Consider the following 26,796-nt stretch of genomic DNA (forward strand, 5'->3'; position numbering starts at 1 on the left):
TGGTTAGGCCTGGGCTTGGTACCAGGTGCCCCTGCTCTACACCACCCTGTGATCTCACAGCAGAGGGGCTCCCAACCTCAAGTGCCACCTTCCACAGCTTCCCGGCAGCAGGCAGGTACGCTGAAGAACATCTGCTCAGCTCCTAGATGGGCAGGCCAGGTCTTGTTTGAACGGTACACGTTGTGCAATTCGACAGATACTTCTGAGCAATAGGGAAACCACTACGCTGCCCAGAGGCCCAGAGGACCTCGCAGTCCACTCAGCCAGGGGCTGCCCACGTCTCTGTGCAGCGCGAGGTAATACTGTGGACTCTGTGGGCCGTGCCATCCTTCTCACAACCACACAAGTGCCATTCTAGAGTGAGAGCAGTCAGAGACACAATCTAAACGAATGGGCACATGGCTGTGTCCCAAAACAATTCTTTACAAAAAGCCAGCACGCTGGATTTGACCCACGGGCCAGTCCATCTCCACCGGGACTAGATCCCCAGATCTCCCTGGAGTCAGACTCTGTGTCTATCGGTCCCACTGTCTTTCCTTATTGCTGAGAATGGCTGCCAAGAGGGCCCACGTTCCTCAGCTTTTGAACGGGATCTAAGAGACATCTTGGGCATGATCGAAGGCTCAGCAAGATTTGACAATTACAGCCTGAAGCAGTTCACAGCACGGGGAAAACCAAAAACCCGTCAGCCACTGCAGAACGGGCTATCATGCCCGCAAGGAAGGACGTATTGAAAGATTAGTGATGATGTGTGAATGTGAATATGTGAAATGACTCATATTAAAGATAAATGTTACTTAGGAGACTCGGAATGTATCTAAATCTAAATAAAACAACTAGGAAGCGTCACCAAGAAGTCACAACTTGAATGTGACTGGAATCAACGAAAGCTGTTCCTTAATCCGTCTGTAACACACTGTCAAGTAGCAACTGGGGTCTCACATGGACAGTGGTCTTCTGGGGATAAAAGGAAAGGTGGGTGGTGAGAATTTCTTCCCGATGAGGGAGTTAAGTCCCTATCGCAGTGAAGTGATGACTTCAGCAGTGACAGTTCTATCAGGCTGTCGGCACTTGATCTGTCCTAAGAATGGTCACACTCCTCTGTTCTGATTCCACCCTTACCACGCAACCTTCTGATGACAAGTATCTTTCAGTACAAACTTTCCTACAAGCAGCTGACAGCGGACACTCTTTTCATTTACAAAGCAATTTTACTTTTCATGTTAAATGTGTAATTTAGTGTTCTCTTTTATTCACAGTCTTTTATGAATTTGGTTAGTGAGTTAATTCCCTAGAGCCCCCGCTGACACTGAACCTTAACACCGAGGCAGTCCTCGGGGAGTCCTCTAAGAGGCAGGAGAGCACAACGGTTAAGAACAGACTGCGAACCCAAACTACCTGGGTTTGAACTGTGGTTCTGTCACTTACTGTGGATGGTGAGGAAGTAACTCATCTTTCTGTGCTTCAGATTCCTCATCTTTAAAAGGGTAATAATCATGGCTACTGCGTTTGTCGTGTTACGCCAAACAGCTCAGAATGTGTAAAATGCCTCAAGCTATATCAGGTATGCAGCTACCACGCACACACTGGTGATAAGGCGCTGGGACTGCAATAAAGCACAGCCTAAGCAACTGGCCTGCCTCCCTTTAAGACCTTAAAAATGCAAGGCTACCTACTTCTCTGGGCGCTGGAACATCCAACCTGGTTTCTGCTGGAGCCTTAACTGCAATTACAATCTGTTCATGGAAGGCTTGAATGCTATGAATATCTTGATACGTCACATATGCTAGTGTGAAAATCAGTCAAGGGTCTCTAAGCAGAGTGGGGAGATCATTTATCTCTTATAATACATGAATCCAAGTGTAATCTTAGAATATCATTAGTTTTTATGGGATACAAACTCACAATTAAGGAAAGCAGTCAGGAAAAAATTATTTCATATATAGTTCCTATTATTTCATAAACAATTCTTATGATTTTATTAAGTGTTTTACAATATTTATAACTTGAAGAATCCCTTTAAACTATACTATTGTGATGACGACACTTTCTGGAGAAAAATGTTAATGAAGTCTGGACCTCTAAAACAAATACAACCCACGAAGGTATCAAACCCCCCCGCCGCCCTTCCCTATGCATTGCGAGATCTTACTGTGAGAACCTTTGGGGAAAAATATTCAGAGTTTTGATGAGAATCTCCTAAAATGTAAGGTGGAAAGAATTGGTAAGTAGGAGACACAACTTAGAGAACCAGTTTTTCAGGAGTATGATGTACTCATGGGATTTCCCTCATCCAAAATTATTTTCCATCTCGCTACCTGAATTTTTCTCATCTTCTTTTATTGTGTTGCCTGAAATTTTTACCAGTTACATGATTTACTGGGTTTCCCCCACATTCTTTTTTCTTTTTTCTTATTCCACCCATCTTTTGATTGAGTGTAGTAATAGCATTTACCTTCCTTCTCATAACTGTATTGTGGAAACGGGAGTTTTGACTGGGGTAGAGTCTAAGTAAACTTGAAGCACGGAACAGCTCAGAATCAGCGACACCTCAAAAGGTGTTCACCCGTTCCGTGTGGGGAACAGGGCAGCCAAACAGTCTAGGAGACCCGGGAGGAGATCAGTACCAAAGACAAATCTCCCCCTCTGGTCCCAGAGACATTGAACTTAGGAGCGGTACGACATTCAGCTGCGTGTTATGTGTTGTGGACTAGAATGGCAGTTTAAGTACCATTTCTATGGCAATTCACTCACTTCTAAAGGTCTTATTTTGTATCTTAAATATATTAATTAAACCCCAAGCTGACCCTACCATATAAAGTAATCTGCTTTGGAAGGAGAATTTTTTTAAAGGCACAGAGTTAAAGGATATCTTTCATTTTCTTTGTCGTCTGTTAACTTGAACAACTGCTGAGCACAATCCTTAATTAACTCATCCAGAGCGTCCTCCATCGCCGATAAATCAGAAAGTTCCTCCTGCAGCTTCTTCTGTTGGGGCACTGCTCCAAAATTGCTCAGATCAGACCCTCTTTAAAAGAAAAAGATCACCATCAATTACATCTAGGAGATTACAAAAAAATACAAGTTACGTTACTGGAACTTCTCCAAACGTTTATACCAGGTGTTTCCCACAATGACAGAAACCAGGTACTGAACTCCAGTCCTCCCCTCCCATTATTCTAGACAACCATTATTTCTCCCGGCTTTTGTCCCCATTTCTATTCCCTTACACAGAGACTTTAAAAACAAAACCAACATCATAACCCTGTGGAAATTAGTAATAGTAGGGAAAGCTTAATGAAGTTTAATGAGCACTGAACTGAGTCAGTAACACCCAGTTTCAGCCCAGCTCTACTTCTCACGTGACTTTTGACAAGTTATGACCTTTTAATCCTTTAGTTCTTACATATGAAAAATAAGATGTACTGGCCAAATGATAGTTCCCCTGCTAAAATTCTGTAAGTCTTTATTTTTTCCCCACTGTGCATATTCTATCCAGTTCTATCTGAATATAATGATCATTTTTTAAAGATATATTTTCTTTATTACTGTTTACCCCAATATGACATGACCTGAGCAACAACCAATATTCATTCTTTTCTTCAATTTTTATAGAAAATAAAAGTGAAAAGGCTGTTACCACTTTACCTTTCTTTCACTTGCTAGTTCTCAAATCTGATTCTAATTAGTGATTCAGAACACAATCTGATATTAACCCCTAAAATGTTAATGTCATTTAGCAAACATGTTCAAATTAGAATCCAATTTGCATTTCCATAATATTGAAAAAATAACATCCTTTATGAATCCCTTTCCTCTAATAGCTAAGTTAATTACTTAGAATCATTTAATGATCTTTGTTGGTAGATTTTTCACTTGCCTGAAAGGTCTTTACGTACTTATATGCTGGAACTGTTTCTTACTGATCCAAAATACTTGCCTATTATGAGTATAACAGCCTTCTTCCTGTGCGCGTTCCCTGCACATGTGCGTGTGGGGACACACACACACACACACCCGTACATTTATACCATAAAGTCTTCTTTCCATGAGATCCCTTCTAATCATATGTTAAGCCTTTAGCTATTGACTTTTAGATATTAAGTCTCCTGATCTTTTTTTTTTTTTACATTCAGGGCATTGTGTTTCGAAGTATGATATGCACCATAATCACTTGGGGGTAGCTGTTAAGAAGGTAGGTATCTGTCTTCTCCCAGAACTGAATTACAGCCCCTGGGGAGGGAGGCATCTAAGTGTTTATGACACGACAGTGGAAGAACCACCATTTTACAGCCTTAACTGCCTTCCCCCTGATGTCAATAATCAATTAGAACTGAAGAAATATTTTTTTTAAAATTCCTATACAAATCAGATGTCCCCTTATCTTGAAAAGTGAAATTCTTAAAACTAATCATGACTCTATTTAACTTTTCCATAATATTGGAATGATATTCTATGTCTATGGCTTTTAATTGGTACCAAGTAGGAAAAAGACATTGCTAGTAACTATTTTGTACAGCACAGTGTTGTCACTTAATAAGAAGGGGAAAAAAAAAAGAAGAAGAAAAGTTTGAAGACAACTCACATCCATCGAATATGGTTCTTAGACTTCTTTTCAACCAGATCAATTCCATCCAGAACATTGGTGATGTCATACACTCTTCGTTTTCGTACGCCTAGTTTTGTTGCAACCTTGTTTAAGTCAAGAATACCCCCAGGAGCAGATCTGACAAGATCCATAAATTTTCGAGTTAAATAAACCAGTGACACATCAAAACGAGGTCTCTTCACTTTTAGAGCTTCTGGGAAACAAAACAAACACAATTCATAAAATTTAAAACAGCATTTCTTTCTCAACTCATTAAAAAAACCATTTATTTATTCTTGGTCAGTAAGCACAGACACCTACAGATATTCTACACACTGACCAAATCAGAGCTAATTTTTACGAAATCCATTCCTCAAACTGGATAAAAATGTATTAGCCTATTGCAGGTAAACAAAGGCTTTAGACTTAAAGGAGTATTTGAAATACGCAACCAGTTTCCACTGAATACGTGAATTTAAAAGGCATCACGGCACCATATCAGACACGAAGCGCTGAGTCTGCACTTGCGTCCACACCACTATCTGGAATAGGATTAGAAATGATTTTTAAAATCCAATTTCTCATTTGGTCTTCAAGTTAGGAAATTCTTTATAAAGCAAAGTTAGAGACTTGGCTTTAAAATAAAAAATGTTTAAAATGTTCCTATACACGTCATAGCGTTGCCCTGTCTGATGAAGGTCTGAAGAGCTCAAGTTAGCCTTCCAATTAGGACGACTGCGATATTACACCTTGAGGAAAAGTGACATAACTATTCGTTAAAATATTCACTACCCTGTATTAACTTAACTAAATGAAGGGGTAAACTGAATATTATCATTCTTTTCATCTTTCCCAATTTGATACTAGGAAAAAAAGTTCTTATGGTTTAGTGTGCAGAGGGAATACTTTCATGGATAATTTAGTTGTCCTTCTGGTGTGGAGTATATGATTACTCTTTTTTTCTACTTCATGGCACACCACAGTATGCTTCAAAAGAAACAGCCATCCTATCTTCAATCAAAAATGCCCTTATCCAGGGCTTCCCTGGTGGCGCAGTGGTTGGGAGTCCACCTGCCGATGCAGGGGACACGGGTTCGTGCCCCGGTCCGGGGGGATCCCACATGCCGCGGAGCGGCTGGGCCCGTGAGCCATGGCCGCTGGGCCTGCGTGTCTGGAGCTTGTGCTCCGCAGTGGGAGAGGCCACACCAGTGAGAGGCCCGCATAACTGCGCAAAAAAAAAAAAAAAAAAAAAAAAAAAAAAAAATGCCCTTATCCAGAACCTCTACAATGTCATATTCAGTTTAAAGACCACTGGTGGTTACTGCAAGAAACAAAAGTACATATTTTATAATGTAAATGTCTTCCATGTGGAGACTACTCCTATACTTAAGATTAAACAGGATTAAAGAGGAATTAAACTTTTTAAAAAAATGGAAGCAGAAGATAGTCACAATTCTACAACATATCTTGGAAGATTACAAATGAGAAACTCTGACTTTAAAAACATTTACATTTGACCCTTGAACAACGCAGGAGTTAACCTGCGTATAATTTATCGTGGCCCTCCGTACCTGCGGATTCAATCAACCAGAACATTTCGTACTGCAGTCTTTACTACTGAAAAATATTCTCATCTAAGTCAACCTGCAGAGTTCAAACCCTGTCATTCAAGGGTCAACTGTAATGATACTAAATTACTAACAAGACATGGTCTTATAAGTTCAGGATAAGTATATTCCTATCATGCCAGTCATTTTATAAAGAACAGATATTAATTGAACACCTATAACGTGACAGCTGCTGAAGGGATATAAACATGATTAAAATGGTCTCCAAAACAAAGGCGTTCCATGTTCCACAGTCTAGCAGGAACTCTACCCAAAACCCTGAGATGAGTGTGCCAGAGGGATTCAAAGTTACATAAGATGAAATAAAACCTTAACTGGAGTGGGAAACAGGGGAGGCCTCCTAACGGGCGTGTGCTGGGAACAGAGCATAGAAAGATGGACAGGGAGGTGGAGGGCGACGGGGGTGAGTGAGGCGCAGGAAACAGCAGAGCCCCGTGTGAGAACACGGTGTTTGTAGGGAATCCACAGCTGTACAGCGTTTGCGATGGGGGGGAGGGTGCAGAATACTGGGAGATGAGGCTGCAAAGTGGAGCGGGAAATGGCCATCAAGGGCCTTGTGCATCTGTCTGTCCGTTCTCTGCCTTGTTTCTTAACAGAATTTAATAGAAATAAATGAGGAGTCAGGGTGTTCTCCATATGTAACAGAGCATCACTGCAGAAGTTTAGGTTGAGTGATACCATCATCTAACTGCTGTATTAAAAGATCACACGGGCAGTAGAACGGAAGAGGTGAGGGGGTGGAAGAGCCTGGAGCAAGTGACTGACTTAGATGGCTAGGCCACTGCTTCCTGCCTGAGAAGCAGCAGCCTGACCCCTGGGTAAGACTGTGGGCTCAAGTCTGAGCCTGGGGTTGAATCCTGACTGGGCAAGTTACTTAATCTCTGGGCATCAGTCTACTCATCTATCAAATGGGAATAATCATCCAAACCTGAATTTTGAAAGGTTGTTGTGATAATCCATGCAAAGAGCTTAATACAGGCCAGGCACCGTACAAGCTCCATAAATGTGAGACATGAGTATAAGTTGGTGGTATGCGGCAGACGAAGGAAACGCTTCCGGAGTAAAACTGGCCAAACCTGGGGGCCAGATACGGGTGGGACTGGGGCAGGGCCGGGGAGAAATGAAGGTTGAGGTTATGGTTCCTCGTGGGCACCTATGCACCACCTACCCACCGAGATTAGCACCAAATTAAGAAGAAACGGGGGTGGGGCCATGTGTCATAACAATTTTCAGAAAGACAGGGAACTACCTGACTGACTCTGAACACTGATCCACGGCAGAAGTAGATGGGAAGGGCACAGGGAATCAAAGATAACCAGGAAGGCCAAAGACTGTCCACACGCTTGCTGCCAAACTGCCTTCAGTTCTGCTTGCGGTGACAACTGCTCTCACAGAACTCTGGGAAAATACCCCGACAGAGACCATTCTGTTTTAAAAATGGCATTTCCAAAGCAATGCAGAATAAACTGGCATTGGTGCACGTTAACGGCCCACAACCTCAGGAATTTTCGCTGAAATTCCAAGCTTTTACATTTCAGTGTACAAACAATGCATTTTAAGTTACTCATCAACTTGTGTACATTTAAAATAAATCACTTAAATCATATGAAGTTCAAACTACGAAACCTAAAACTGATTCAGGAATCGAATCAACTTACTTCTCATGGACACATATTGTACATTATCTTCTAAATTAATCCTTATTTTTGATGGCTGGAAAAAAGAAGATACAGAAATTTAAACTTAGTAATTTAAATACAAGCAAATGGATAGCAAAAAATAAAAGCAGAATTGTTAATAATTATTGCCCATCTCTTATTAATAGCGGCACAGTGGTTAATCTTCTTTATATGAACTAACGTGCGTGCATAAGGGGCCTTGTTTACAGATTAAAGGGGCCAAAAAGGGTAAACAAAAAAAAAAAGCAGAAACAATGCAAATGAACAACATTTTTCTGGATAATATAAAAGTTTGTCTTTTTTTCACCCTGGGGTAATAATTTTGGTGTGAGAAAACCAGTCTTCCTCCTAAACTATATCTACTCTAACTGTAATCACATCTGACAATGTTCATCGACTTGAATTTCTGAAACTGCATAGGCCTCCATAAGTATGGAAGTAGTAGTTAAAGAGACGGCGGTGGGGGAGGAATGGTGCAGCGGGGAGGGGGAGTATGAGACGTTATTACTAAATAGACATTCACCTATCAACTGTATCAGGTAGTGAGGATAAAAAGCAATAGAGAGGATCAGGACACTGTCCCTGACTCTGGAAAGCGCAGTAGAGATCTAAGAGACGTCCAGACTGACAAATGCTCACCCCTCGCTAATTAAGTGAGAGTGGCTCCAAGAAAAGTGCTCACAAACTTTCATAGGCAGCCATGCGTTCCCATGATAATTAATATAAAAACAGCATTTCTAATCATGGAAAATAATGCATGCTACACAACTAGAGACTTTGGTATTAAGATTCATAAAAAAATTCTTTTACCTTCCTAAGATGACCAGGAAATCAGCAGTAGCTCCACCATCAACGCTCACCATTTTGCCAGCTATTTGGAGGCTATGAAAGTTTATATAAACTTGTAGTAATGTGTGCAATATATTTAAAAATTGTTTTTGCAAAAAAATAAATAAAACCTAAGCTAACGTTAATAAACAGAAATCCATATTGGCCTCTTGCTTACAACAAAGTATGTATAATGATGCCATGTGTCTCCAGACAAGCTGTGAGCAGGTTTAGCCCCTGTGTAAGTGAAAAAAACTGGCCCCCAAATGGGCCATAGCAAAACTGGGATAAGTGAATTTCATAAGGTGCCCTAAGAAGGGAAACAACAGCGCTCTGGATGCACCCAGCGAGGGGATCACAAGGATTCACAGGCAAGGGGACCCCTAGCTGAGCCTTGGAAGACAAGCCAGAATTTGCCGGAACCTACGGGAGGCTGAGGAGGGAGGAAAAAGACAGAATTCCTGGGGCAGGAAGTGAAATGAACAAAGGTATGGAAATATAAATCACCTGGCACCTTTGGAGAAGCCACCTGGGTGACCAGTGCAAAACCAACTTGATACTAAGGCTGGACGGGAATGCTAGCACCACGCTCGACACAGAAGACCATGCAAGTCATGCTACAGAGTTTGGACTTTCTGCTGTAACCAGGGCTGAATCACCACAGATCTCTGAACAAGATATGACGTCGTCCAGCTCATGGTTTAGAAATCTAAGTGTGGTGGCAACGCGGCAAAAAGACTGAAGGTGCGGAAGCCTGAAGGTGAGGTGAGCAGCGAAGAAGCTCTTTGCTGGTAGCGTTACGATCCTCAGCACAATGGTTCCCTTACCATCTATGACAAGGTGACAGCATCTGTCAGCAAGCTAACTCGACATGGAATAATTCCCCTGAAACAGAATTCCACTGCAACATTAACTTAGCTGTTACACGCAGACCTGCTGGGTGCCCGCCTTGGGGCAGCGACTCTGCCCCGCTAGCTCTCAGCACAGTGCTAACAGTGACTGTGAAGACAGCATCCAACAGTGCCACACTGAAGGGCAGTCCTATTCAAGGCAAACATCAGACCAACAGGACCAACCGTCACTGCTATTTTTACTTTCAACCCTTCTGCTAAAACAGTATGAGATGGAGTTGAACTACTGATGCAAGATTCTTAAGTGAAAAAAAATCCATCCTCATCACACTAATTTGAAACACACATCAACAAATATCCTAAGTTGTTGTAAATATTGTGGTCTGTCTATGAGTTTTCTATTCAGTCCACGATCTGTTACTTACGTATCTGCAGCACACTTCAATCACTATAATGTCTGAATAAATCCTGAGAATGCACACAGACAGGGCTAACAGAGCAGGTGCCTTGCTGCGAACAGGCTTCTGTTCTTAGCTTAGAGCAGCAGGGCGAGTCCTGCACACAGTACGTAACGGTTTCCAAACAGGCTGGCTCCCTATCTGCTCTCTACACATTCTGCAAGGGCACCTTTCCTGCTCTATACCCCCTCCCTCTGGTCTCCTTATCTAGACTGCCGCTATTCACAGCTTGGCACAGGGATAATACCTCAGTCAGTAACATGAGAAAGTATGACTTGCTTTCCCCTACATTCTTTGCTCTAAACCACACACTGGCTCTGTCGAGATCTGTGGGAAAACAGACACTAACAGCACCCATTCGTTTTTTCCCTTTGAATACAAAAGCGCTCTCTCTTTATTTGGGAGGAATCACAACAGCATCATGGCCCCTCAGGGGCAGACATCCCAAATAAAGATCGTATAAATCCTACAGACCCACAATTCTGGAGATTTCCAAAGTGCCCACAGTGATGACACATTCATCTCATTTATACTCAAAATAGTTCTTGGCTTAAGATCGGGTTCAGGACTACCAGAACTTCTTAGACGCTGGGAGATCCCACCCTTATCTGTAACACAGTGTAGGGATATAACCCACTTTCCAAGCTACTGTGAAGATTAAATGACAAATTTTGTAAACTGTAAAAATCCTATGAAAACAGAAGAGACTATGGTTATTGTTTTCCTTTTTGAACCAGAACAGTGCCTGGCACATTCAGGCACTTGGTAAATATTTGTTAAACTAATGAACGGAAGAGTGAAATAGGACCTTGTCTGGATGACTTCAACTGACAAACAATGAGTATTTACAGACACAGGGACACAGGGTGAAGACTCCCTCTTTGGTACACCATCAATAAGGACCACTGCGAGACTATGAAGCCTCAGTTTCTGTTTTCTAATACAAATTTATCATCTAGAGAGACTCAATCTGACAATCCTGGCAAGCCTTCCCAATTACTCTAACTTTGGTGAACCATACCCAACAGGTAAGCTAGGAGCTTTTCTGGGAGGAAATGGGACTAGATAGGAGTTCTTCTTTTTAAATGGCTTTAAAATCAGAATACAGGTTTTCTCACACAAAAGTTAATGAGCTATTAAAAAAAAATGTAAATGAAATGCCACCCCTGCACTTGGTCCCTCAGAACAGAGCAGGGCACCCTGCCATGGAGGAGAATGACAAGGCTCAACACCCCTGCAGGGACAAGGACACCCCTGCAGGGACGAGGACACCCCTGCAGGGACGAGGAAACTGGAGAGAAGGTGAGCAGAGGGCTCCCATTCAAGGTGAGGCACGACCGAGCCCTTCCCAACAAGAGACTGATCGTGTGAGCACCTTTCAGGGATACCCATTTTCCTTTTATTTTGAAACAATCTCAGCCTTCAGAAAAGGTACAGAAATAGTACCAAGAATTGCCATATAACCTTCACCCAAATCCTTCAAATGCTAACGTTTCACTACATTCGCTTTATCTTTTTTTTTCTATACACACATAATTTATTTTTTCTAAATCATCTGAGGGTAAACTGCAGACCCCTAAATAATTCAGTGTGTATCTCAAGGACATTCTCTTAGACAACCAGAGTATAACTACCAAGAAATCTGTTCGAGACTAAGCAGTCTTGAAAAAGTTTGTCAGTAGAAATCTGGACTTTGCCAGTAAGGGTTCAAAAGGAAGGGGAACTTGTTAGAAACTTCAAGAAGGGGGATCCCCGTTATGCTAAGACAGAGCACTTAGCAACACTGTCAACTGCAGATCCATGGAAAGCAGATGGTAATGAACCGGGTAACCTAACCGAGGAGCTTTCCACACAGTGTTAAAGGGGACTGGGTAGGCGGGGAGGGAGAGAGGGAGGGAGAGAGAGGGAGAGAGAGACAGACAGAGACAGACAGAGACAGAGAGAGGAAAGGACTGTTAAAAGAAAAAGAAGCTATGACTTGGTAGCTTTAAAAAATTCTCAGCCTCTCAAGAAGCTAAAAATTAAGAGAAGACTTCTGAGAAAGACCAAATCAAAGGCACCACCAGAAAAACCGAATGTAAAGGGGAAGGTGAGACTGAACAGTTTTTTTTTGTTGTTTTTTTTTTTTTGCGGTACATGGGCCTCTCACTGTTGTGGCCTCTCCCGCTGCGGAGCCCAGGCTCCGGATGCGCAGGCTCAGCGGCCGTGGCTCACGGGCCCAACCGCTCCGCAGCATGTGGGATCTTCCCGGACCGGGGCATGAACCTGTGTGCCCTGCATCGGCAGGCGGACTCTCAACCACTGCGCCACCAGGGAAGCCCGAGACTGAATAATTCTTGGTGAAGTCCTCAGAGATCAAAGATAGTATTTCAGAGTGCCATTCAGTCACACAAAAGGCCCCTGAAGGAGACTAAGGATGAACCTCACAGATCCTCTCAACCTAAGGACAGGGCCTCTAGGAAGCTGCAGGGCACTGTCCCTCGGCCACCCCAGCAGGAGCCCAAGGTACAGAAGAGTTTATTTCGAAGAAATCTGTGGGTGGGACGCTTGTCTACTGAGTGAACCACAAGATTCACAGGACATCCGCATAGTTTTTGAGAGAATTACATTGGCAAAATCACTGCCAGCTTGGTCTAAAAGGGATAAAGACAGTTCAAAGTGAAAAGAGGCCACTGGACACCCCCAAATTATGCTGACAGGAAGCAGGCTGAAAAAAGTACTCAGCTACAAATACTGAAGAGATATGACCTTCCATGAAAAAGAAAGACAGGCTCAGATGGTGGAACCAAGAGCCCAGAGGGAGAGGTGGGAACATGGAGAATTGTTCCCAGACCTTGAGACCTAATCAAAAAAGGTCCCACATTTACCAGGTGGCATTTCAGAACTGCTCCAGACCAGATGCTCCTCCGTGACCCCTCTTTTTCTCCTTTATGGACAGGACTGTCCACAGCAGTTAGCCCATGTCTGTCCCACCAGTGTACGATGTATGCTGGGGGTGTGTTGCGGGGGCAGGGGTCAGATAACTTGTCTTTTTAGTTTTACAGGCCTAAAGATCTGGAGGAACTGTACCTGAGGAGCTGTACTTAAAGAACTACATCCAAGGAGCCTGAATTCTTACCTTATTCTGTGAGTACAAAATCTGTTACTTTGAGGCTCACACTCCCAGATTAGGCCAACGGGAGCCTTTCAAAGTGGTTCCTGCACAGGACACTTATGTTTAACCTTCTCAGCATCTTTAGGATGGCAATCCTCAGAGGAGTGCTCCCTCAAACTTCTACGGCACTAACCTGCCCAGGTGCCAGCAGAGATGCTGCTGCCTTTAGTTCTGACAACCCACCACTGCGGAGGCATGCCAACACTTCTGTTCCTTTAAGGAAGTCACACTGAGGGGCTACGCTCAGGTACTTCCCCAAGACATGCCAAGGGACAGCCCAGTAACAGCCAAACCTCAAGACTGGACGTCCTAGGAAATTTTCCCGTTCAATCCTCAAACTGCTTCTCTCTCTCTCTCACTTGTTCAAGCCTCTTAGCCTGTCTGTATCTTAGCCGGGAAGAGGCAGAGCCCGCAAACTGAAACCACTGAGGCTGCTTCCAGCGCACACAGCTCTCTAGGCACCAGCAGCTCCTGATGGGCAAGGCAGCACGTTCCAAGTTATTTCACTAGCGCTCCAAGTCCCACAACTAAAAACCTACACTTTTCAACTTGTGACCTCAAAGGAGAATAGAATAGAATAAAAGGTGAGTTTTAGGGACTAAAATCTTAAACACTGCCTCTAAATTGGTTAAAAATTTCTCTACACAGATGCTTCTTTGTACCAATTGCCTGTTTGGGGGAGTAATATCCCTTTAAGAGCTCTCTGGACATATACCTTTTCCCACGGTGACTGCATTCTTGTCACACACTCAAATTTTCCTTGTTTTTCAATGTGCAGACTAAGTTCCATCTTTAATCAGTACCATGTTCTGCCTTCACAGAATTCCAGTTTTCAAGCCATTTGCCCAGGGAACATCAAACACTCAGCCGTACACATAACTATTTTTTGCACAGTGTTTAATAACACACAGTTTACTAAATACTGCCAGTCATTAGCCAATTAAAAAATGCTGAGATAGGTGTTTAAATCAGCATTTTACAGCCAGGAAAATAAACACTCATACATTCAAACATTTACGGAGTACCTATTTCATTCATCCAAAAGCTATTTACCAAATATTTTTGCGAGAAGCACCAAATGTGCTGGGGATGTAACAATGAAATGAACAGAGTCGCTGCGCTCAGGGACCGAAGAGCCACAGAGTGCAGAGAGGAGGAGGCACAGGGCGCTCTGGGAACACAAAAGGAGCGCTTAACCAAGTCTTGGGAAGTCAGGAAGGCTTCCGACAAGTGACCTATGAATCTAGACCTGAAGAACCACGGGAGGTGACAAGGAAAAGTGTGCTTTAAAGGTTTTTTTAAAAGGGGGAGTGCAGATACACAGGGGTCCAAGAGAATATGGAGATATGGAAAATTTAGCAACTATAAGCAGCTCAGGAAAGATAAATCTAGGGGTCTGATTACGTAAAGCAGTTTCTCCTCTATCCTGAGAGCACTAGGGAACCATGACAGATTCTTTAAGTCAAATGACGTGATCGCAGATACGTTTTAAAAAGACCATCATGGTTAGTTACTATGTGGAGAATATACAGAAAAATCAAGGGCAAGACGAGAGGCAGGAAAACTGGTTAAGAAGGTTACAATCCAAAAGACAGATGATGGCTAGAAGTGGCAAGTACTGGTGATTAATTTTAATTAGATAGAATGGAGGGGGTCCGTTTGGAAAAGGCAAGGATGATGCCTAGGATACTAGCTTGGGCAATATGGTGGGTGTGGTACCATTTACTGCGATAGGAGACAGCGAGTTGCTGCTTGCTTAGGCAAGAAGATAATGAATTCCACTTTAGATACATGAGTTTGAAACCTAAGTAGAAATGTCTAGTAGACAGTTGCAAAGCTCTGAGCCAGATTTATAGATTTGGAAGTCACGACATGGTAACTGAAACTACCAGAGTGAAGAAGACTATGTACAACTTCAAGGGATATATGTGTATTTTCTGACGTTAAATGCAGAATAAAGTGGTTTTTCCATAGTAAGAATTTGGAGCTTTTATCAAATTCTCAAAGATTAAGACCACCAATACCAATAGTAACAGAAGTCACGAGAGTGGTGAACGACACCCCGCAGGAAGAAACCGTGGAGAAGACAGAAGATCTGAATAAGACTGCCACGGAAGGAATGGGAAAAGGAAGAGGAGTTTACAAAAGAGGACAGGAGAGGCCAGATAAGCAGATGGAGCGAGCGCTGAGAGTACGTGTCCGGCAGGCCGCTCAAAGGCGAGTGTCCAACATGAGTGAGCGGTCGATCGTGTGCAAACTACAGAAGGTACGGAGTGAGACATCTGCTGGACGTGACTGGCGACCTTGGTTAGAACGTCTCAGAGCTGTGCTTAGGGCAGAGGTCCCCCAGCAGGTGGTAATGACAGGTGAGCAAGCAGACCCTGGAGTGCTGACAACTTTTTCAGAAAGCACGGCTGTGAAGGGGAAGAGATACAGTAGGTGGAAGGGCATACGGAATTTAAGGGAGGGATCTTTCACAATGGAAACAGATTTAGGATGCATTTTAAGTAGTCGAGAATTTACCACCTGGAGTCAGACACTGCGAGGTTAAACCCAGGCCCGTCTTCTCACTAACGACAGGCAAACCCCTTAACAGCTCCAACGACAGGCAAACCCCTTAACTCACTAACGACAGGCAAACCCAACAGCTCCAACGACAGGCAAACCCCTTAACTCACTAACGACAGGCAAACCCCCTAACAGCTCCGCGTGTATTTTGGCAACCGCAAAACAAGAAAAATAAACCCTGAGGACTGCTGTGCGGAATTAAAAGAGATGATGCTCATCAACTATTTTTGAGCACTGAGTCCTCCTGGCGTCTGGGCAAACGGACCTCAGGAAATGTTTATTGACTAAGAATGGGAAAAAACCAGCAGAGAAGTCGAAAATACAGGGAGAATGGAAAACGATGGGCTCATCGAGGGTCCTGAGACTCCAGGAGAATATATCGCATCTAGTCCAGAGGAAACTGACCTCCGGCAGGGAAGCCAATCTCCCACTTTCTCTGTCAAAGAGGATCAAAGATAACTTGCTGAATGGGAAGCCGTGGAACGGGAAGTGTGAGGTGTGGACACGGTTTTAAGTGGCTGCCCTAAAGGAGGAGAATGGCAGAAGAGGCTGCAGAGAAGAACACACGAGAGAGAGCTTGCAGAGACCCACTGAGTCCAGTGGAGACGCAAAAGCATAACTGTCTCGGGCAAAGCTGGGCAATTTTCTCCAACACTACTCTGGAGCCGACGTAAAAGCCCAGGAGGCTGACAACACATTTGCGAGCAGACGCAAACAAGGCGAGAGCTTAAGCGAAAGACCTGTCTGCTTCACTGGACGCGAAGGGCAGTGCGAGAGCTCGGGGAACCGAGGAGCAGTCCCGGGCCACCTCGAGGAGCGCACGACCGAGACGACGGCCAGTCCGGCCTCCCCGCGGGCCTGGGACACCCCCCACCCCGCGCCCCGGCCCCGTCGCTGGGACACACTTACCAGCAGGCCCTCCACGTTGATGGGGTCTCGGCAGCGGCGCCGCACCGTCTCCTCCGCCGGGTCTACGAGCAGGCTGGGCAGCTTCCGCGCCGGCCGCTGCTGACTCATGCTGCCCAGCCGGCCGCCTCTCGCCTCGCACCCCGCGAGCTCTCCCGCCTTCTCCCGCTCGGGTCGGGCGCCGCCCCCGACCCGCCAGGTCCCGGGGGCCAAGCACGAACTGGACTCCTGGCCTGCCCGGAGGCGCCGCCTGGCTAGGCCGGCCCTCGGACGGGCGCGCAGCTGCCCCACGACCCCGGGAGCTGGAACGCGGGCGGGAGGAGAGCAGGGTGACCCACGGCTCTCAGGACGCCAGGCCCGCCATCTTCCCGCATGCGCAGTGCGCCGCCCCCAGTGCGCATGCCCGGCGCGGCCGGAGCGCTCCCAAACACAGACCCGCTCCCGGAGGCCGGAGCCCGAGAAGTCCCGGAGAGCGGAGTTCGCGGAAAGGATGGCGAAGGAAAAGGAAGACATGGAGCAGGAATTCCAGACGAAGGGAACGGGGCGAGAGGAAAGAGGCAGCCGGGACAACGCAGTGGTCGCCTCGGAATTCTCGACACTAAAGGTACTAATAACCGAAAGTTCTGAGCTCGCAGGGATGTTAATTTACTCTTGAGCTCCCTCCACACGTCTCAGGCACTTGCCCAGTGTTGATGCTTAGTAAATGTTGGTAACCAAACCGTCGTGGAATTGTTTACTTACATGCATCTTTCCTCCTTTCCCTTTTCTTCCTTGTTGTCATTTGAGGAATAAACTATTGACTCCCTAGGTGTCAGAAATCGTGGTGCGCACAGGAGATATTCGTTTGAATTTGGCACAATCTCAGATTCCGGTGGAGGGGACAGGTAAGTAAAGGAACATTTAAAGCTGGAGCCACTTTGCTGTAGCTGGAGCCACTTTGCTGTACAGCAGTAATTAACACAGCATCGTAAATCAACTAAACTTAAGTTAAAGAAGAGAAAGGAGAGTGTTTCAATAACAAAGGTTACATGTGCCAAAAATCCACTAAGCAGGTAATAAAAGGGGGAGTTTAAATGCCAGATAAATAAAATAAAATAAAATAAAGCTGAAGCCAGATGGTGTGTTTTCAGATCCTGGCTCCCCCTACTTAGAAGTTTACAAGACCTGAAGCAAGCTGCTTAATCGCTCCATACCTCAGTTTCCTCATCTGTTAAATGGGACTAATGGCTACTTACCTCATAAGATTGTTGTGAGGATTAAATGAATTAATGAATGTAGCCTACTTAGAACTGGGAGTAGTGTGTGTTTGATATAAAAAGGTAATACCATGTGATAAGTGCAGGGTGGATGGAGGGCAGCTACTGAGCTGTAGACCAAGAGCTTCTACCCAGCATAAGGTGGAAGGTGGGTTCCCACTAGACTAGAAATTTCTTGAGGTCAGAGGCGTTCTTTAATCTGTGATCTCCAGCATCTAGCACAGTTCCTGACAAATAGTTAAGTGCCCCATAAGTGTTTGCTAAACGAATGACTTGAAATAAAGGATAATCTAGGAGAGGTCTCTAAAAGATTGGATTATGTTGCAGAATGGAGAATTTCTCAGAGTGGTTAAGTGACACCTTTACCAACCACAGTCCCCTGAGAAGGCAAGCTCTGGAGACCAGAAATGGCTGTTTTGTTTTTTTTTTTAAAAAAAGACATAACCCAGCATTTGAGGTCTGTTTAACATTCTGCTAAATGTTCTGTATACATTTTCTTATTAAATCTTATATCAAAACTGAAAGATAGGGATTTTTCTGCCCAATCTACAGATCAGGAAAATAAATATTAGCAAGATTTACAAAAATTACCCGAGGTCCTGGCTAGGCAGTGGCAGAGGCAGGATTTGACCTCATAGCTGATTGATTTAGTATGTGGATCGTTGGGAAGATTCTTGAAGGGTGACTAGATTTTCTAGAGCCAGAGGTGGGGTTGGGGGAGTGAAGGGGGGTGAGTCCGGGGGCAGGGGTGGTGTTGGCAGGCGCTGCAGGCTGAAGACCGAGCATGAACACAGCTATAGAGAGTGAGGCCCGTGACCCTGCCCTCCAGACACTTAACAGTACCTGTGGCTTGGCTTTTTACCCCGAGACTTAATCATTCACGCATTTTTTGAGCCTGTGCCTGGCAGGAGTACGTGCTGAGGAGAGAACTAAGTCTGAGGGGTCCTTACCTTGTGCTCCAGTGGCCCCCACATAACCAGAATGCTTAAGTACTAACTTCAAATGTGTATAACATGCTATGGAAGCGCAGAGAAAATAACTGGACTTGGTGTAAATCACAGGTGCTTTTTCACACATCTTCCTGTGAGGTAGACATTTCTAGAATACTTTACAGATGAGGACACAGAGGCTCAGAGAAGTTAAGTGACTTGCTCAAGGCCACCTCCTCAGGTGGCTCAGATGTAGCACTTCAGCCACCAAATCCTTAGCTTTGTCCATCAAGTCCTACTGTGGTGCACGGGCACAGTTCCCAGCACAGAAATTCTAGTATTTCCACTTCCAGTCCTGTTTTTGTGTGTTTTTCTTGGGGCAAAATGGTGCTAGGGCAAAACAGGGCGTGGGCTTTGAGACTTTAAAATTAGGGCTGAGATATAGGCTGAAGGCCCAGGTGCGCTGGAGGAATGCTGAGAGGCCTTATTTATCAAGGGACATTTTACCTTCCTTCTATTGTAAAATTTCTTCCCCAGAAATCTGTGAGGAAATGGCCACGTCCAATAGGGAATAATGGAAATGTTTTACACTGTCCAGTATGGTAGCCACTAGCCACGTGTAGCTGTTGAGCACTTGAAGTGTGGCTAGCAAGGAACTGAATTTTCATTTATTTTAATTTAACTTGAATTTTAAGAGCCAGGGAACTAGTGGCTACCATATTGGATAGCACGGGTGAAGATACAAAAATATGGTATCACCTAGTCTGGTGAGATTCTGCGTGTGGTCTGTGGACCTCAGCATTGCCATCACCAGCGAGCTTGTTAGGAATGCAAACTTTCTGGGTCTACCCCAAGCCCTACAGAATCAGAAACTCCGAGGACTTGGGTGTACTCTGTCAGGCACTGGTCTAGCCCAACCCCTTCTTTTCCAGGTGAGGAGACCAATCCTCATCCCCTCTCCAAGGGATGATAAACCAGCTATATTGAAGCCAAGTTAACTTTTCTAATGCAGTGTTTTGGGATTCAGGGCTTGGAGCAAATCCAGTGGTCGCCACTCTAACCTACGATTTGCTAGGCGTTACAGCTTTCTGCATCTACCTCTCACGCTGGCACAGGCGTTCTCAGATCTTCAACGACAGGAGAGGCCAAATGGGAGGCAAGGAGAATGGTTAGGAGGCTGTCGGTCACCGAAAGGACAGCTGATGATGGCAGAACTGGGCAGTGCCAGTGAAAGTGGAGAGCAAAGGACAGATTCAAGAGCTAGAAGATAGATGTAGAAGGAACAGAGCTTGGGGGTTGATGAAATTTAAGGGAAGACTTGGACCCGAGGTGGCGCTTCGGGTACTTGAAGTCCAGGCACAGGTGAGATTTGACAAGGGCGGGAGTGAGGGCAGGATGGGGCAGGGCCAGAGGGCAGCCAGTGTGAAAGGGCCGGCAGATACTGTCACATTGTTTACAATGAGCAGTTTTGCTTTTGTTTTTAAACTAAGCAACAGCAAAGGTAATTAAGAGGCAGCAGCTAGGGAAATAGAAAGTGAATCTAGGCTATGGGTGCCTTAGAGGTTAAAAGAAGGGATGTTTTCTGTCTTTCTTCCCTCCCTCCCTCCCTTCCTTCCTTCCTTCCTTCCTTCCTTCCTTCCTTCCTCCTTCCTTCCTTCCTTCTTCCTCCCTCCCTCCTTTCCTCCCTTCTTTCCTCCTTCCCTTCCTTCCTTCCTCCCTTCCTTCCTTCTTCCTTCCTTCCTCCTTCTTTCCTTCCTTCCTTCCTTCCTCTCTTCCTTCCTCCCTTCCTTCCTTCCTTCTTCCTCCCTCCCTCCTTTCCTCCCTCCCTTCCTTCCTTCCTTCTTCCTCCCTCCTCCCTCCCTTCATTTCTTCTCTTTTCTCTTTTCTACTTTCTCTTTTCTACTATTCTTTCTTTCCTACTTTGTTTCCTTCCTCTCCACCACCGCCCCCCCTTTTACTTTTTTAAGATAGCAGAGACCTAAGGTTTTCATGTTGATGAGAAGGAGCTAGTAGAAAGGGAAAGCTTGAAGATGCAACAGAGAAAGGGGATAACCCTGAGAATGCTGTCAGGGATTCCATACAGAGCTCCAGGAAATTGGAAACAAGGGGAGGGCTCCACCTCCACGGTGACAGGAGCAAAGTGTAAGGACAGAGGCAGACAACCTTATAAGGTATTTTTAGCAGGAAGTTGAAGGAGTTCATGCTCTGCTGAAGCCAAGGTCATCTGCTGAGAGTCAGGGGAGATGGTAGAAGTGGAGATTTGTTAGACATACCAGCAGGCACTCAGTAAATATGACCCAGCGATTCCACTCCTGGGTGTAGATCTGAAAAAAATGACAACACTAATTCAAAAAGGTACAAGCACCCCAATGTTCAGAGCAGTTTTATTTACAGTTGCTAAGGTATGGAAGCAAGCTAAGTGTCCATCAACAGATGAATAGATGAAGAAGGTGCTGTGGATATGTATATGTATATATACACACACACACACGCACAATGGAATACTACTCAGCCATAAAAATAATGAAATATTGCCATTTGCAGCAACATAGATGGACCTCGAGATTATCATACTAAGTGAAGTAAGTCAGAAAGAGAAAGACAAATACTGTATGATATCAGTTATATGTGGAATCTAAAAAATACAGCAAACTAGTGAATATAACAGACAAGAAGCAGACTCAGATATGGAGAACAAACTAGTGGCCACCAGTGGGGAGAGGGGAGGGGCAGTATAGGGGTAGAGGATTAAAAAAAGGGTTATTATGGGACTATAGGAAATCACGTGTGTGAAACTTTTGAAAATTGTAAAGCACTATAGAATTTAAACAGTTTTCATTAATAATAATAATAAAAAGATGGTTTCTAGCAGAGCTGCAATCCAAATTCTGGTCTTTTACTTTCTAGGTCAGTACCCTTTTTAGGAAGGTGATGAGGCACAAGGACAAACACTTGGCGGGAAAGGAGTGTCGTAGAGATGGAAGGATGCAGAAAGAGGAGAGGTGGCATGGAGGAAGGAACAGACAAACCTGGACTGGAGCGAGTCCTGCATCCACCCTTATTAGCCTCACTGGCAAGCATCTTAACCCTTAGGATCCTCAGTTTCTCTGTTTGTAAACTGAGGGTAAACATACCTCCAATTCTGCTGTATTAGAGACAATGGACGTCAAGTCCCTGGTGCATTGAATCCATCTTCAGTGGTAAGACAAACTTCCTAGCTTCACAGGGGCTGTTTCTAACCAAGTCTCAAAGCTCCCTACCCCAGTGACTAAAAATGGTTCTAAAATGACATCAAATGGAACAAAGCCGGGCGGCTGACTCTTTGTTCTGAGGTTTTTGTTCAGAGTTTGACAAGCTTTCCAGAGAGCTCCCAAGAAGATGCTAGCCCACGAAAGTTGTCATTGGTCCAGATGCACGGATTCAGTCTCTCCACTTAGCAACAGTATTTGCCTCCTGCTTCAGAAAAGGAAACAAAAAAGTAAGCCTGCAGTTAAGTACCCCCACAAGGGCAAATCCCCATGGAAGCCTGTCAAAAAAGAGCTGTGGGAAAGATGAGCTATTGCTGTACGCCTGGGTGAACTCCAATGAGGAAGCCACAAAGGGGAGGGAGGATGGGCACAGGGGCTTGTCAGTTGCAGCCCCCCAAAGGGTTTCAGCCTTTCCCTCTTCCCGATTCCCACTGCCCCACGACTGCCCTCATTGTCATTGTTCCTGGACTATTTTAACTGCTTCCTAATTCATTCGCCTGTCCTGCCATTTCCAAGGGACTCTACACTATCACTGTCAAATTAAACAACTGCCTTTTGGGGGGTGGCTGTTGACCTTTCATTGCAGGAGAAATCTTTCTAAAGCGTGGGTCTGATCTCATCACTCCTCTGCTTAAAAGCTGTCAGTGTACTTTGTCTGTGTTATGCTTGAGGTTAGTGGTTTCCCCTGGGCACTGGTCACTTGCCTGCCTAGCTGTCTCCCGCATCACACTTTTGGAGGGAGGGCAGGGGCTGGGTCCTGGGCACTCAGGGGCCCCCACCACCTTATCAGAGCCATTGGATGCATCACTTTCTCTCAGTCACATTAATCTTCATTCAATTCCTCAAAAGCTTTCCCTCACTGCTGAGTCTTCTCACATCTTGTTTTCTTTGCTAGAACGTTAACCCTTTGACGCCTCCCCTAGCAAATGCCTCATCCTTATTTTTCACATTCTCCCCACCCCCCAGAAAGGCTTCTCTGAACCCCCAGATGAGGCTAGCGCCCCAGCCTCCTTCCCATGTGTCGTCTGATGAGCCCCACAACCTGGACTGATGCCCCCAATAACCTTTCACCATCCATAGACACATTACGTTATAAATAAACAGCATTTGAAAAAAAACTAAACTCTTTACTATGTTGACTTCAAAATGTAAATTCTAAAGCAAAACATGGCAACCCAAATTATAGAGGTAATAGTTTGTCTTAAATCTTTGAAGCACACCTTAATGCTGGATTTTGTTTTCATTCAGCATTATCAGATTATTGATAAGTTTAGCAACTTTTATTTTTCCTCCGACTGAATTTTATGATGAATGGTACTAATGTTCTTAGTATTTCTTAAATATTGTAGGTTTACGTTAGTTTCATTTTGGGAAAAGAAAATCCATTTTATTAATTGTGTTATTAATTGTGCTCTTATAAAATCCATTTGTATTAACTGTGTGGAAAGAAGACTTACACTCAGCAAACTTGAAACCTTTTGTTTTCTTTGTTAGGTAGTTACACATCATTTTTATAATGAAAGAGATAAATGATAATACCTTCCCCTAAAAGAAAAGAAAGTTGCCAAATATTGGAGGATAACCACGTTGGTTTCAGACTTCTGATACCAACAGTACAAAAATATCATTAGACCTCTGAGAAATTTTGGACGATGAAAATTAAACAAGAAAGCTGTTAATTTTTTGAAGAGGCTCATTTATATGGCTCAAAATTCAAAAGGTACCAGAGTAAACAGCGAAAAATGTCCCTCCCACGCCTGTCTCTCAGCGGTGAAGTCTAAAGTCCTCTCTGAAGCTCACATGGCACGGGTTTTATATGGATTGTTGCAGAGATATTTTATGCACAAATAGTGCTCTGTGTTATTTCCCCAAGCCTTGTTTGCCCACTAATAATCATACTGGTTCTCGATTTTTTTAACCTAGCAAAATGTCTTGCAGGTTGTTCCCTAACAGTGCAATAAAAGTTTTTCTCACTCTTTTTTATGTCTACACAGTATTGCATGGTGTGTATGTACCATAAATCACCCATGCCCTCTCCAACTCTGGACACTTGGGTTATTTCCAGTATTTTGCAACCATAAACAACACCAAACATGGAACAATCTCATTCAGCCTACCTTTCACCCAGGTATGTGTATATCTAAAAAATAAGTGGCTAGCAGTGAATTAATTACGAGGCCAGAGGTGACTTTAATAGATATTGTCAAATTATCCTTTAAAGAAGTTGAATCAATTTACCTCCCCTTTAGCAAGGTGGGAAAAATATGTTAAATCAATTTTCACTTGGCCTTTAAATTTGAACTGCTACATTTTATTCCACTTGAATTCTATACAAGCACAATTTAGTTTGTTTGCTAATGTGTTACTGATTGTTACATGTGTCCTACTTAAATGTTCACCTCCCACGCACTACCCCCAGGAAATACATCAGTTGCACCTAATTTGTTCTGCCCCTCTCACTCTTTCCTTTGTTTATCTAATATTCGATACCAGACAATGCGATGCTGGCAGCCGGGTTATAAGCCGACTTACCGTTTGCTGCAGTGTAGCATCTTGACTCTCCACCAGGTGGAGCAGTCTCACCTTAGGGAGCGCATTGAGTAGGGCCGCTGAATTTGGGGTGGTCAATATTCCTGGTGATATGCAGGTGGAGTGAAGTAGAGTGGAATGCAATTGGAGTTGAATTTAAGGTTTCAGAAGAGGATGTGGCACATCTAGGCCTCAGATGTATTAGTGATCCTGGTGAAGTTTAGTATCTCTGGTCTGAACCACCTGTAGAAACAAGTCAAGTCCTACAGTTAGGGGTTGATTTGTGTTCCCCATCCCTGCCTCCTTCCACATTCATACATTGAAGTTCCAACCCCCAGCACCTCAGAATGTGACCTTATTTGGGGAGAGGGTCTTTACAGAGGCAATCAATCTAAAATGAGGTCGCTGAGGTGGGCCCTAATCCAATATGACTGGTGTCTTTATAAGAAAGGAAATTTTGGACACTGACACACAGAGAGGGAAGAGGATGTGAAGAGACAGGGAGAAGACAGGCATGCAAGTCGAAGAGAAAGGCCTGGGACAGACAGATCCTTCCCTTGCAGCCTTCAGAAGGAACCAACCCCCTGACGCCTTGATCTGGGGCTTCTAGCCTCCAGAACTATGGATGATACATTTCTGTTGTTTAAGCCCACCAGCCTGTGGTGCTTTGTCATGGCAGCCTGTGCAAACCAATATACCTACCCACTCACATTCTGAGAGAATTTAAGTAAGCTGGGTTTAAGCATTTACTAGGCTAGGGAAACATTTCCTCCACAGAAAGTGATAGCTAATAACAGAAACTGGGTTATAGTTTAGAGATATTTATTATAAGCGAATAAACTTGAAGTACCCTTAAGCCGTTCAGAAACGTCTTCACATAGAAACAAGCGGTACGCTGATAACGAATGACTCTACACTGCTTGACACGCACAAATGGGAGCTTTTAAAGGCTTCAGCCCATTCCACTCTACCGCATTTTAATTGGGCGCTGTGATGGATGTGAAAAGAGGAAGCCGTTTTGCTGGGGCACAAAGGAAGGAGATGGCGTATCTACTGGTATGTGTGATGAGATAAACAAATATACATAAAAATGAAAGTGTGTGAGAGGATGAGTTTGTGTCTGGGTGTAGTCATGTGAAAATGTGTGTATGTTAGAAAGAAAAAGGTATCAGAAGAGTTGGATTTACAAGAAAGAGAAATATGGGTGTAAGCAGAATCTATGTACCAAGGGAAGAAATGTTTGCATGACAAGGTCTGTGTGAGAGAGAGAGAGAGAGAGAGAGAGACATTCGGTGTTTCTCTGTTGGTGGAGAGAAACGTATGAGAAGGAAACGTGTATGTATGTGAAGAAGAGTCACATGTATGTTTGAAGTGTGTGTGCATTTAAGGAGGCAGATATGTGTGTAAGGAATACGTGTGCGCAGCACATGCCTAGACGTGTGAGGGGGGGACGTATGTGTGAGGATGTGTGTGTGGGGAGAGAAGGATGTGTGTGTGTGAGCATGTGAGGAGAAGTACATGCGTGCGATTCTTCAGGATAATGCTGGTCAAAGAAGCAAATGTGCCCAGAAGCCGTGTCTAATTGCCTTCCTGACCCCGTGGCCTCTGCGAACCCTGCTTACTGAGTGAACTTAAGAGATTGACAGCTCCTTTGTAGGTCTGAGGTTGGCCACCACGGTTTTTTAGTTCAGCCCCATGTTTGTCAACAACATTTTAAACTAGCTTGATTCCCCTCAGTTAAGAAAATATCTTGAAATTACTTTTTCAAGTTTTGGTTCAAGTTCAGTAAAGACATAAAATGAGTGGGTCAGGTTCGGTTCAGGAAGAAAAAAGCTAATCATTCGTATTTGCGTGCTGGTGTTTGAATCAATGAACTGGGAGCAGAGAGATGATTCATCCAGCAGGAAAATAATACACAACTTTTTCACTGAATTTCATTTCTTGTCTTACTAATCCTTAATTGATAGGAGTCTGTGCATTTCTAAAATTTATCATAGATTAAAAAATGGGATTAAACGGTTTCCCCAAAGTCATTGTATCCATTAGCTAAGGCATGGGACAGCTCCCTAAGACTTTTTGTGGTTTTGCCTCTTGGCTGGCAAAGCCTAAAATATTTCTTTTAAACCTTTAAGAAAAAGTTTGCTGACCCTGTTCTGTAGGATTTTATTTGCTCG

General features: G+C 44.1%; 1 protein-coding gene across 7 annotated transcripts in view; it reads right to left on the minus strand.

The window, feature by feature from the left end:
- Window positions 1–17,176, minus strand: part of E2F6 (E2F transcription factor 6) — a 37,530-nt gene extending 20,354 nt beyond the window's left edge. For 6 of the 7 annotated variants that reach the window (XR_004352751.1, XR_004352753.1, XR_004352752.1 and 3 more), the window contains exons 1-5: window positions 16,664–17,176; window positions 7,875–7,929; window positions 4,586–4,802; window positions 2,873–3,028; window positions 1,677–1,791 (exon numbers count right to left, since the gene is read on the minus strand). Coding sequence is in view for 4 of the 7 variants with exons in the window: in XM_032652560.1 (XP_032508451.1) it covers window positions 1,677–1,791; window positions 2,873–3,028; window positions 4,586–4,802; window positions 7,875–7,929; window positions 16,664–17,173 (1,053 nt within the window). In the remaining 3 variants the exon portion in view is untranslated. Of the gene's footprint in view, window positions 1–1,672; window positions 1,792–2,872; window positions 3,029–4,585; window positions 4,803–7,874; window positions 7,930–16,663 lie in introns of all 7 variants that reach the window. The other variant, XM_032652563.1, reaches the window with a different exon arrangement.
- Window positions 17,177–26,796: the final 9,620 nt, after the last annotated feature.

The sequence above is a fragment of the Phocoena sinus genome, chromosome 13, assembly GCF_008692025.1.
Source record: "Phocoena sinus isolate mPhoSin1 chromosome 13, mPhoSin1.pri, whole genome shotgun sequence".
Classification (NCBI taxonomy): Eukaryota; Metazoa; Chordata; class Mammalia; order Artiodactyla; family Phocoenidae; genus Phocoena; species Phocoena sinus.